The sequence below is a fragment of the Cryptomeria japonica genome, chromosome 5 (genome assembly GCF_030272615.1).
Source record: "Cryptomeria japonica chromosome 5, Sugi_1.0, whole genome shotgun sequence".
NCBI classification, from domain to species: Eukaryota; Viridiplantae; Streptophyta; class Pinopsida; order Cupressales; family Cupressaceae; genus Cryptomeria; species Cryptomeria japonica.
The window spans coordinates 76,909,019-76,922,791 of record NC_081409.1 but is presented as its reverse complement, the minus strand read 5'-3'; the positions used below and the strand labels follow the sequence as shown (position 1 = coordinate 76,922,791).

The 13,773-nt window shown below is 37.4% G+C and overlaps 1 protein-coding gene across 1 annotated transcript; it reads left to right on the top strand.

The window, feature by feature from the left end:
• The first annotated feature begins 11,853 nt into the window (after window positions 1-11,853).
• On the top strand, window positions 11,854-13,564 carry LOC131032734 (cypmaclein-like). Its single transcript, XM_057963772.2, has 3 exons — window positions 11,854-12,056; window positions 12,655-12,718; window positions 12,858-13,564. The coding sequence occupies exons 1-3, from the start codon at window positions 11,988-11,990 to the stop codon at window positions 13,037-13,039; spliced, it is 315 nt and encodes a 104-aa protein (XP_057819755.1). The 5' UTR covers window positions 11,854-11,987; the 3' UTR covers window positions 13,040-13,564.
• The last annotated feature ends 209 nt before the right edge of the window (window positions 13,565-13,773 follow it).

Here is a 13,773-nt window from a genome sequence, read left to right as displayed (position 1 = left end):
CATTATGTGGCTGACTTACGGAGGCATCATCGGCTTCTGTGAATGTAAGGGAATGTGGAACGGAAAGGTATCCCACCATGGCTTGAAACTGGTCCACGTTCAAATCAGTAGGAACAGCAGTATCTCTCAAGATTTTATCAAGAATGGCTTTATGTGCGGGAGATATGCGTAATAGTTCGAGTATGGAGATTAGTGCGGGTGTTTTCCCTAACTGTTCTATAAGGTCATACTCAGGTTTGGTTGATGAAGAAGCGGTGTTTTTAGTTGAAGCACCTGGCAAAGTAATTTTACCTCGACGGGTTGTAACATGACACTCCGAGGTAGGCTCGGAAGAAGATCCAACACCTCTTAGGACAATCTTGGGTCTCTGAGTAGGATTCTCAGGGTTTTTGTTCTTGATGGTAATAGTAGAGATATGATTGTCCATCAAGATGTGATTGATAGTTGAATCATAGTTGTAAGGTGCTCTAGTATAGTTAGCTTGATAATTTGTGACTTTAGCTTTTCCCTTGTCGTGCTTTGGGAATGGTTCTTTAAACATCTCATGTTCTTGATTGGATGAGTGTCCCTCAATCTCAATGTCACCTCTATCAATGAGATCCTGTACGATGTTCTTCAGTCGATGACAATTTCCTGTCTTATGACCCTTGCTCTATGAAATTCACAATACTCATCATCATTCCACCAATTTGGTTTAACCTTTGGTTCATATGGAGGAAAATCTAGAACTGTGATTACCTTGTTTGCCACTAACTTCTTGAAAACTGACTCAAGTGGTTCTCCCAACGGGGTATACTTCCTTCGTGATCTAGAAGTTGTTTGAGTATTCACTTGATTGTTTGTAGAACTTGATCCTGAAAAGATGACTTTGGGTCGCACTGTGTTGGCATCAACAACACCATCATTGACTGTGTTCTTGTTTTTATTCCAAAATCTTGGCTTGTCTTTTCCTCTAAAGTCATCTTTGTTTTCCTTGAATATCTTAATGACTCCTTGTTCAATTAGGACCTTCTCTATTGCTAAGCCTTTTTCAATGACATCCTTGAAGGTGGACAAACAAGCTTTCCTTAGATCATAGCCAATGTCTTTGTTAACATTTTGTGTGAACATCTCTACCATTTGTTTTTGTGGAATTTCACAAGAGCATCTGCTGGCTAGATTTCTCCATCTTTGTAAAAATGATGCAAAAGACTCTCCCTCTTTTTGCTTGGTGTTGCACAAAGTAGTGACTGATATGTCTGTCTCTATATTGTAGGAGAAATGTTGAATAAATGCCTCTGCTAAGTCACCCCATGACTTAATACCAGGTGGGAGTTGGGAGAACCATTCCATAGCTTGATCACCTAAGCTTTGTGGGAATAATCTCATCAAATATGTCTCTTCTGAAGCTACTTCAATGCAAGCTGTGAAAAATTGTCTTATGTGTGCCTTAGGATCCCCTTTTCCTCTATACTTATCAAATTTAGGCATCACAAAATGTGTAGGAAATGGAGGCATTGGAATGTTTTTGTCGAATGGATAGGGACATATGTCTTTCATTGTGTATGTTGGCTTTGGTGTATTTATGTCCTCCATTTTCTTTTGTAAGTCCCTTATTTGTTGCTCCAAATTGCTCTTAGGTGGAGATCGACTTCTTGGACCATACCCCATGCTTGAGGCACCAATTGGAGGAGGAGCATGTTGCATATATGGATGATATTGATCATACACATGTTCATATGGAGGAGGTCTATAGTGATGCGGCATATATGGAGCACTTGGTATAGATTCATGTTGAGGAACACCATATCTATTTTGCGAATGTATACCATATTCTACAGGCATGTCATGTTCCATTGTGTTGCCCCCAAATTTGACATGAGGTTTCCTTGTGTCCAAATTTTGAGCATGCCTTTGAACGTCCAATTGCTTTGGTTGATCCTTAGCATTAGTATGTGATTGAGCATATCTGTCTGCATAAGACTTCCATAATGGTCTACAAAGTTAAGTATCATATGCTTGACCATGTGTATGTGGGACCTCTGGTTTTTGAAGCAAAGACGATGGTGATTCAGGCACCATATATGGTCCTCTATATCCTCCACTATTAGGTCTCCTTTGATCCATGTTGGAGTGAGTTTGTTGCAAAGGTCGATTTTCCATTATTTGAGACATGTCAAAATCATAAGGTATCTTGGCTCCACTTTGTGCGATCATGTGTAAGAAGTATTGTCTATCTCTCCTCATTATTTCCTCAACCAATCGATTGAAATGGGGATTCATAATGGATTCTTCCACATCTGCTGAATGTATTGATAAGTTGTCCAAATTGTCATTGTGTGTAACATTGTTGTTTGTGGTGTCTGTGTTTTCAACATTTGGAATGTTTCTATAGACATCCATGTCGGCAATGTAGTGTGATCAGTGTTGAAAAAGATATCATTCTCATACTCATAAGAACTCATGTTTGCGGACTCTTGAGCCTCTTTAGTTTCTCTCCTAGATTTTTGAAGACGGGTTTCAACCATGAACTAGGTATTGACCAAGATGTGTGAGACTAGATGAAAATGTAAAAAGTATGGAAGACCAAGAGTTGTATGGAATGTAAATGAATCTGAGGTGTACTTGCAATGTCCAAAGTGTAAGACCAAGTATGTATGTAGTAGAGTAGGTGTGACTTCCAAAGAGAGGATAGTTTCTCTTGATGAGGTAAGCTGACCTTGACCCTAAGTAAGACCAAATGAGACCCAAAGGTAAGAAACCTTGATGAGGGACCACCTAGAAAAGTGTTGTTGTATGTAATGTGTTGACAAAGTATAGTGAGGACAAGCAAATGACCTTTTGACTCAAGTTTAGACAAGTGTGAATGTAAAGCAAGATGTAAAGCAATGATGGATTTTGTGAGACCCAAAGACAGGTTGAATGCTAGATGAAACCTGGAGAAATGACCTAGGAAGCTCAAGTATTCCGAAACTAATTTCTTTTTGTTTGCTAGACTGTAAACTTTTTTTGCAATTTTGAACACAGACGCACCTGTATACTGCACAGACACGGTTACCCGACACAGACGTGTTTCTATTCAACACAGACGCTGTTATAAACACAGACGCTATTATGCCCTTCACAGACACTCCTAGACAACACGAACGCGGTTAAAACAGACACAGACGCGTTTCAGTAAAATTTGTGCAATTTTTTCCAATCTGTGAAGTCGTTTTGTTGTGACCAAATCTGACTGTTTGACTGTTTTTCGTGACAAGAGGACACAATGTTGATGAGGACTCAATGTTTGCAAGTGTTTAGACTGACAATGACTCCAAGAAAAGTGTGTTGTTTGATGTAAAATTCTTTTGCATACACTTGAAGACACAAAAGACACAATGTTTTGTTGTTTGGTCTTGAATGTTTTGAATGTTTAACATAAGTCAAGCACAATTCTTATGGCTGGCCAAGACAATAGTTGTTAATCCCACATGGGGTTTTACCCCCGAGGCTACGCTATTCAGAGCGGATACTTAGATGCTTGACCTCACTGGCTCCACCCTCGGCACTCACTTCTCGGGTCAGCCAAACATCAGTCCCCATGAAAACTCCCCATGGCGAACTTTGTATCTCTACTAAGAACCGTATATGTGTGGGCCGCTACCAGAGGTCTGACCTCCTGCCCCAACAACTAGAAGGATTTGGGCCTCTAAAACAAAATGGTGCTAGTAAGGGCATCCGCTCGTGTGGCTATACATGCGGCACTTTCAGCTCTGTATATACAGAAGGCTCCCAGCCGGTAGGGGTTACGCCCTACAACTGATCAAATAAATTTGATCAAACGGGTTTATGGGGAGACAGTGTCGGTATGAACTAATCAGCACACGTTATTCATAGTTTTCACCATGAATACATTTGATTATAGTGGTTCAGATGAGGTGGGTTTTCCTCGCTACCACTTGGGTCGTTCTCTTCTCACTAGTAGTCCTAATGACCACACGGGAAGACAGACCCTCTAAAGATTAAACAAAAAGAGCCTATTGCTCAAGACACAAAAGACAATGATTCAATTTTAGTGCACCAATGGAAGTGTTTGCTAGTCTATGAAAATAAGGCACACAATAAAAATCCAAAAACCCTTGCCAAGGCCCTGCAACAAAGGTTGTTAGTAGTTTGGGTTGTTTGAAATAATCACCCCTTCCTACAAACACACAAGTTAGGTAAATTTTTAAAACCCAAAAGACTTTGTGAAATAGGGGCCTTCAACCAAACGATTTAGCTTCCAAGGCAAGCTGCACCACTTTTGTTAGCTAGATCTGAAAATGTTAGCTCAAAATAAACCAGATCTGAAACCCTAAATGCAAAATCCGAAAACTGAATCAATAAAATTTCACAATTTTGAAACAGGCAATACACAGATGCGATTACCCCCGACACAAACACGACTCTGCGACACAAACGCGGTTCTGTGAGGCACAGACGCGAGTAAAAACCACAGACGCTCTTTCCAAACACAGACGTGGGTAAAAATGGCACAGACGCGCTTCTGTAACACAGACACGCCTCCCTAGAACCTGCAAAATGAAATATTGCCAAAACACAGACGTGGGTAAAAATGACACAGACGCGCTTCAGTAACACAGACGCGGATCCCTGGAACCTGCAAAATGAAATATTGCCAAAACACAGACGTGGATCAAGTTGTCTCAAACGCGCCTGAAAATCAAAAACGCGATCCGAAAGTGCGCAGACACGAAAATACCAAAAATGCTGCCGAAAATGTCCGATCTGCAACTTCAAAAACACAAGATCTGCAACAAGGAGGTTAAATGCAAAGGGACAAGAGTCCCACCGGGCGTGCCAAAATGTATATGGTGAAAATGGATAACAATAACAACAAGATTGAAAGGCTAAATGAATTCAACCACCAAACCCTAGCCTAACAACAACAAAGATCCACCATAACATATGAAGATTACCTAAGACAATGCAAATCACATGAAATCACAAAGATTATACCATCACATGTCCAATAAGATTTTGATCTCCATTCTTCCTATCTCCATTGATCTTGCTTGATATATTTGCTCTCAGATTTTATGTGCACAAGAGCTCAATAAAGAACGAAATGTGGTTGCAAGTAGGATCGTAATGTAGTCAAAATGATCATTAGGGCATTAAGTCATTAGAATGTTTGATTAGGATGAATGATTAGGGTTTGATAATGAAGGAAACATCTCCTTATATAGAAGACACTATATGAAATGGAGGGATAAGATTGAGAGGTGTAAAAGGATGTCGGCTAGGATTAGAGGGTAGGTAGATAAAATAGTAAAATAATGAAAGGGGTAGGTAGTGTAGGAATTAAGAGATGAATGACATGTGTCATAGGTAGAAAAGGCTAATGAATTAATTAAATAAATAAAGATTTATTTAATTAATAGAAGAAGTGGGATAATTAAATAAATAAAAATATTTATTTAATTTAGGAAAAGGATAATTTAAATAAATAAATGTATTTATTTAAATGAGAAATAAGGCTAGAAGAGGATAAATGAATTAATTAAATAAATAAAGATTTATTTAATTAATAGAAGAATTAGGCTTAGGTAATTTAATTAGTCATAACAATTTTAGGAGTCTACAGAAACCACTCAATCTACCGGGACCAGAAGGGTGCCGATAAAGAATCCAAACAACTAGTGTTGATATTAATGACAAAACATCAATGCAACACATAATAAATTCCACCAAATGGCCAACACTTTCTATTCAAGAAATGATACATCCCAACCACAACTTGTGATGGGATCATTGAGCCCTTCTTATGAGCTCCTCCAACCAAAGACTTATCAGCTTCTACTAATTGATGCATTATCTCCAATAGAGCAAACCTATCCTAAACAGTGATAGGGCTACCAAATACTCTTATAATTATATGGTCCTTGAAGTAGAACCATGATCCTTAATTGTGAGGAATCTCCAATTTAGGCCTAAGATCCTTGGGTTTCAAAAATTCTTTGGCTCTTTGGCTTAAACCCCATCTGACCTCCTTCTGAAGAATACTTAACAACTTTCTAACAAAGAGATTCTCAAAGGTCAAGTAATTAGACTCATTCATATGTAAGTCCCAGATATAAGTCCATTCTTAGACTAGGAGTTGTTCTCCTCTAGCTATAGTAGTAATTTCTAGGCATGTATGCTAAACTTTAAGGCCTTTATACAAGAATACGTGCATCAACAAAGAGTAATACCTGAAATTTGATGATCTTGCTGCTTTGAAATCACAAAGGGCATTATGAAGACCCTCAACCACCAAGGAAGCAAAATCAAAAGGTCTATTGATATCTCTGCTCTAGATATCCATACATATCACCAGCATCTAGTTATGAATCATATCCTTTGCATTTGTTGCACATACCTAGCATAAAAGTATGTATTTGTAAAATAGCCAACAAATAGGTCAACATTATAGGGGGAATTTTTTGTGGAGTCAATTTTCTATCATCCCCTTTTACCCCTGCGGGTTTGAATGATGCCAAATTCCTCCTGTACAACTTCTCATTCTTCTGGTATTCTGCATCCAACTACTATGGGTTAATGACCCAATAAATATTAGGGTTGAGCATGAAGACCTCATTGATAACATCCCTTGTGATTTCCATGAGTCTACTACCTTCTTTAGCCACAATTTCTCTAGTGTCTAGTTTGTAATTTGCAACAATGGCAGCGACCAACCCAACATTGGCATATACATTTAGAACCCCAAGCCTTCCAAGATTGCAATTCCAGATGTTTGATATCGAGATTATTTTTCTTTTTGTTGTATCCTCTTCTCCAGAGGCTAAAACCCCAAGGTAGGATCAATGCATCTCTACATCCGACTAAGTGGTCAATTATGAACTCATATGGCCTGGATCTTGGTTTTGACCTCTTCTATGTTTCAGCTGACCCAAAATGTTGCAAAATTACTTCTTCTGAAAATTTCCTCTTTCCCAAGCTAGAAGATTCGACCATTCTCGACATTAGGGTTTACTGAAACCTATTGAAATAGTAGTTAAGGCTTCAAAGTTCAATTCAGAACACAACCTAAGCACTCAAATTGTTATACAAAATTAAAAATCACATAGGTAAGGCAATAAAAATGCTATAGAAAATGCAGTAAGAGTGTATGCAATAACCCTACCACATAAACCCTAACAATGATAACAGAGGATTGCAGAAAGAATTCAAAGTGTGTCTATAACAATGTAAATGTAGAATTGGGCAAAGACGGTGCTGATATAGCCAAGAAATTTTGGATTACAATGGACAATTGAATTCATTAACTACAAGCATGTAGGATGGTTTGATGGTGGGAGATAGTCGTTAGAATGCATATTTGAATGTTGGGGCCCCAACAACAAGATCCATGTTAGTTGGTCACAAATGGAAAGTCGACACGTAGAAAACTTTATCATTTTTTATTTGCCACCATCATTTATGAATCTCCTCAACATTGCAGAATTAGTGTTGTCGCGCATCTTTGTTCAATTGCATAATCACGCGAAGATCTCATCCTTGGATTCACTGAGAAGGTATCGCTCTCTATTACATTTAGAAGGCAGGCCAATGGGACCCACATCCCTACCACGTGGCCCAGCTACCCATGTGTCCAATATTTCATTGGTCCAAGTGTCTGTCATCATCACCTAAGGGGCCTACATGCCATATCCGTAGTGAAGTTAACCTTTGTGCACAACTTTAGTCAATCATGCAATTGCCAAGCAATCTGTCCGCTAATCCTATAAAAGGTGATTGTGCAGTATTGCTTATAAGAAGTGAGTATTCCGGGCGCACTCCTCTACCATGCCATGCAATCTTCTATCTGTCATCTATTTGTGCATCCCAGCATGCGTAGTCACCATTAGTAGGCCCCACATACCACGTAGGTAGGCAATTTTGTAGAATAAGGATAAGTGAGCAGATTTAGCTAACCACGCAATCGCGCTATCATCCAAGTTGTAGATTTTGCCGAAGGTGCATGACAAGATAAATCCTGGAAAAATGAATTTACTTGGTGGCTAACAAAAGGGGGCCGGTTGCGAGCACAACATGACAGGATTAAGTCATAACTTAAAACATCGAAAACCGGTTACTGGAAGTTACCACAAGACTAAAACAAAAAGAGAGAAGGCTAGTTCGACCACTATTAAGGTTTAGGGTTTAAGGCTTTCAAACTTAGGACTCATAAGAGGGCCAAAACCCTAGACCAGGCTCCAATATCATTCAAGACAAAAATCCAGGGCATATCCCAATACTTGTCATAGAAATTAATCTTGCAAACACTTTTTTTTAAGCTTTCCCTCATGTCAAGGATTCTTAAAAGTGGATCAATAGCTTCTTCTCTCCTTTTTCATCTAATATTTTTCTCTTAGAGAATTACATTCCAAGAACTTATAGTTTATTTTAAGCTTATATTCTATTTCAACTATAGAAAGCTAGAAATGGTGTCATTTTCAATGTCAAAACTATTTTCTACTATTTCTCTCTTAATGAGAAAGTATGTGTACTTAGTTTTATATCCAAGCATAGATAGAGAAGTTGGCATTGAAATTCCAACATCTATAGAACCTTCTCAACCATTGTTGGAGTGCTCCTTGTACTATGAGCAAAGTTATACCTAATGGCCTTACTTAGAGGTCGTTACCATTGATTCCCTATTGATGAAGCTATTCATATAGCTAGAACTTCTCACCTCTGCCTCCTTAGTGGAGGGGCTAGAAGCTTCCCCAATGGGAGGAACCTTTTAGGTCAATGCCAAGTTGTATCAAGGTTTTTGTTATGTGTCTAGCACTAGGCTAGGGATTGATGTTGTTTCTCATTATTCAAGACTCTTAAGACTATTGAGAGGTCCTTGACTCTGCTTTTGGTGAGCCATCCCTTTAGGTATTTTATGAAGAATATGATTTATGCCCCCTCTCCTTATGGTAGTGTTGCCTATAGTTAATGTGAGCATATAATGTTGTATTTGAACTTGTATTTTTTAATTTTAAATATTTCTTATTTATATTTGTGTGTGTTATACATACTTATCAATCACTTATTGTCATAAACCTATTACTCATTTATTTTATATATTGTTTGTATAATAATTTTGAATGTTTAGAAAGTTCATATAATTTCTCTCTTATAATATAAACCTACAATTTTATTTCTTCTCTTGAGAAAAGGGAAACTATAAATAATGCAAGTTACAAACTTGCCCTTAAACAGTTCCCTTCTTTAAGTGTTTGGATGCCCCAACAAATAATTTAAACAACCATTTATTCTGCACAACATGTCACATTTGTATTAAGTACTTCAAATTGTGAATGAAAACTCCCCAAGTTTTTGTTTGATTAGTAGCAACAACTTAGGACAGTGAGTTGGCAGAAGGCCCATCTCCCTAACATTTAAATTAATTTTCTTAAAAAAGGCCTTTAAGGTTGTTATTAAAAAAGTCTCCTTGGTGGCTAATTATCTAGAAGGCCTTTAAGGTAGTGAATCATTATCTTAGATAGGTTGGAAATGGTTTTATAACTAGTCTTTTTCAATGGTCATAACTTGTGGTTGCTTCCTCTTATCGACAATTTTAGCTTGCCTTTGGAAAACCTTCTAGAATCAAAGCTATTTGAATCTTTCATAAATGAATGAATATCATTAGAGATTTAGTCTCTTCTTGAGACTACGACATGTGACCTACCTTGCAACATTGAATCTCTATCTAACATTTATTTACCTTCTATTATTTGTATATAAGAATTGATTCTAGGTTTCATACTTCACAAGTTGGCACTTTAACATCCTTTAGCCTAGTTGAAAGATTCAATATGTAATTTAACACTAGATTAAGGAATTAAACTCTAGCCATTCTCTTCATAGTGCTTAGTCCTTTCTCTTTAACCCTTTGTAAGCTCAAAAGTGACATGGATTGAATTCTTCATCCTCAATTGGTCTTGTAGGCTTAAAAGAGTATAACAATCCAGAGTTGAGCACAACTCACTTTCTTTGGCATCTAGTCTACCAAGGGCTTTCACTTGGTGAAAGACTTAAGCATATTGGACTAGCTCACCTTAAATATCTAGCTTGTCATAGACATAAATATTTCAAACACCATTTTGAGCTTTTTCTCATGCAAAGGATGCTTAAAAGTGGATCCATAGTCTCTTCTCTCATTTTCACCAGTTTTTCTCTCTTAGATAATTGCTTTATTTGAGAATATAACCTAGCGGCCTAGTTACGATGCTAGAATTGATAGTTTCTTGAAGCTTCTATTTTATTTCAACTATAGAAAGCTAGAAATGGTGTCATTTTCAATGTCAAAACTATTTACTACAATCTCTCTTTTAATGATAAAGTATGTGTACTTACCTTTGCTTAGTTTAATATCCAAGCATAGGTAGACAAGCTAGCATTAAAATTCCAGCATCTATAGAACCTTCTCAACAATTGTTGGAGTGTTCATTGTACCTTGAGCAAATTTATACCCAATGGACTTACTTGGAAATCATTGCCATTGATTCCCTATTTATGAAATTTCTCATATAGGGGAGAGGACCCAATAGTTGTGCACCCTAACTTTGCGCTTCTCAAAATCCTACGTGGAAATTTCAAATCACTCCCAATTTTTTACAGTAGCTTACTTGGCAAGTCTCCTGCTTATAACTAAGTTTTCAGGGCCGCATCATCAAGTATGGTGCCACATCAACATGCTTTTTGCCAAGGTGTCCAAAACAGCCTCCCCCCCCCCCCAAAAGTGAGACCAATAGGCGTGCGAAAGAGGCCCCAATACTTGTGCAAATGATGTGGCATCACATGATCGGTTACTTTTCACAACCAATGGTACATTTCCTAACAAAAACAACTTTAAAATCACAACTATTGGTTGAAAAACACACAAAAATTGATATTTTATGTTTGAAACAATAGTTTTTATTTGTAATATTATTGAAGCAAAAAGTATCAACAACCCTCACAACAATTCATACATGCTCAACTACTGGTGTTCTTCCCCTAGCAAGAGGAAATTCTCAACTTCACTTCTTAGTGGAGGGGCTAGAAGCTTTCTCTATGGGAGGAACCTTTTGGGCTGATGTCAAATGGTATCAAGGCCTTTGTTGTGCCTCTACTACTAGGCTAGGGGTTGGTGTTGTTTCCTGTTGTTCAAGACTCTTAAGAGTACTTAGAGGTCTTCAATCCTCCTTTTGTTAAGCCATCCCTTTGATTATTTTTTTAGAAACATGATTTATTCTCCCCTCCTTATGATAGTGTTGTCTATGCTTAATGTGAGTGTAGTGTGTTGCATTTTGATTATCACTTTCTAATTCTAGATATTTTTTATGTCACACATACCAACCGATTACTTTTATCATAAACCTTCTATCATATTCCCTCATTTTACATAATATTTATAAAAATATTTAAAATTGTTTAGAATAATATAAACTTACAATTTTATTTCTTTTCTTTAATGATGGAAAACTATAAAGTATAAAGGATGCAGGTTACAAACTTGCAATTGGACCTTAAACAATTCACTTCTTTAAGTTACTTGGTGACCCAATAAATAATTTAAATACCCATTTGTTCTGCACAATGTCACATTTGTAATCAAGTACTTCAAGTTGTGAATGACAACTCCCCTTGTTTTGGTTTAATTAGCAGCAGCAACTTAGGACAGTGAGTCAGCAGAAGGCCCATCTCCCTGACATTTAAATTAATTTTCTTACCGTTGATAAATTTAATTTTAATAGGCAGTGGCAGAGCAATAACTTGAAAAATGTGATTCAGCCCACCTCCAGCTGTAGATAGGCATTGTCAAATTATATAGTAAGAAAGTGACTCAGCAAACCTTAGAATCCAACCTCCTCTCCCTATAAATTTGAGGGATATCCCTCAAGTAATACACACACCATAGGAAGTATCAGTGATTCTTCAGCTTCTATCTCCCAAGGGCTAGGAAGTTTTCAGCATCTGCATAACCCAAAAGTATTTGTAAGCCTGCAATGGCTTCACATGGTGTTCCTGCAAGAAAGCTCCTCTTTGCATGCCTTCTGATGGCACTTGTTTCTCAGGTAATGATAGATTTTGTATGTAGGATTTATCTTGAAAGCATGTATCTCTATCATGGTTGAGTTGCAAACTACAATGTAGGAGCATTGAGTGCTCTTACTTAGAGAACTTCTGATATGGGTTTTGCTTGGTTTAGTTTTGTTTCAAATGTTTTACTTAGATTTTTTCATGGCATCAATTGGAGGTAGGATCATTGATATGTAGCATTTAGACATGACTGCAGATAAGTATTCATTTTGGGTTGATAAAATGAGCTACTAAAAGATCCTAAGACTCCATTATTTTGAGCAGAAGGAATAATGCTTTGTCCGAGCTCATTAAATCTTTTGCTGGTTTGTCAATAATTATGCTGTAGTGGCCATTTATGACACATTAAAATCACATAGTTGTAACTATGAGGCATGAAAAGCTCACCTCTTAGAATGCAATTTAAGGTGCTTAACTAGATGGTTAATAGAAGATTGATTTCATATTACCTGATACATCAATACATTTGAACTTCCTGGGTTCAACATTACCATTCTTCTTCTGTTTTATTTGTTAATAGCAGAAATTAATCTTGGTGCGGTGCTTAACTATAATCTCATCTGTTTACCACAGAGGTACATAGAAGTTGCTCGGGCTGCAAATTCAGAGGCACACCGCAGGCTTCTCCAGACCCTTGGTATGTATCCTCAATGGACACCCAAATGGGTATATGTCCTTCACATTGTTAAAGTTGGTCATTTATTAATGAGGGTATAGTTCTTTATGGTTGATTAATCGATTAATGGTTTTCTGTTGGTATGTGTTTTTGTTTGCAGACTGCAAGGCGGCTTGCACAGATAGATGTAAAGCAGCATCTCTGAATGACCGTTGTCTGAGAGCTTGTGGTACATGCTGTGCCAGATGCAACTGTGTTCCTCCAGGGACATATGGGAACAAAGAGCTCTGCCCCTGCTATGCCAACATGACAACCCATGGCAACAGGACCAAATGCCCTTAGACCGCCATAACCTAATACCATACCTATATGAAAGTCTTGTCTACTACTCGCTTGGAGGGAAAGCATATCATGCCTAGGTTGTATAAACATATGTGCTTTTTCTGTGAAATGATCGACTGAATGTTGTTTATGTGGTACAAACGTAAGGGTTCTTTCTATTTAAGGGTACTTGAATGTTTTTTGATGCAAATGTGTACTTTGTCCAGTTAGAGATTATTGTTCCAGGTAGGATGTAATAAGCAGGAAGTAGATGTTGCTCTGTTTAGTCTGAAGTATAGAGACTATTGTTCTAAGTAGAATGTAATAAGCAGGAAGTAGCTTCTCTTGTCAAAGTCAGGCTGGCTTCTTTCTCAACATGGGCGTTGAGTCATTTACAAAGCCTGAGATCCTGCACTCTTAGAGAGAGGGATTTTCTAGTCAGTCCCCTGCTATTACGTTGATCTGTTCCTCTGATACTCTGAATGCATATGTATTTATTTGCAACATAAATATTATTAATGGTAGAATACCTACTCTGTTTTATAATGAGTTTGGTAAGCTATTTATGGTAAATAAATTTTCAGCTACAGGTATGAGTTCTTGTTGTCTGTTCAATAAACAACAGATACTGACAACTGGTTAGTTGTATTGATCCTCACATTTGGGTTTTCTATAGTAAAAATAATGTTTTAAAAAACATCAACTCTAAGTTGGTCTGGGTTTCCTGTAATAATAAAATAGTGCTTAATAGGAAC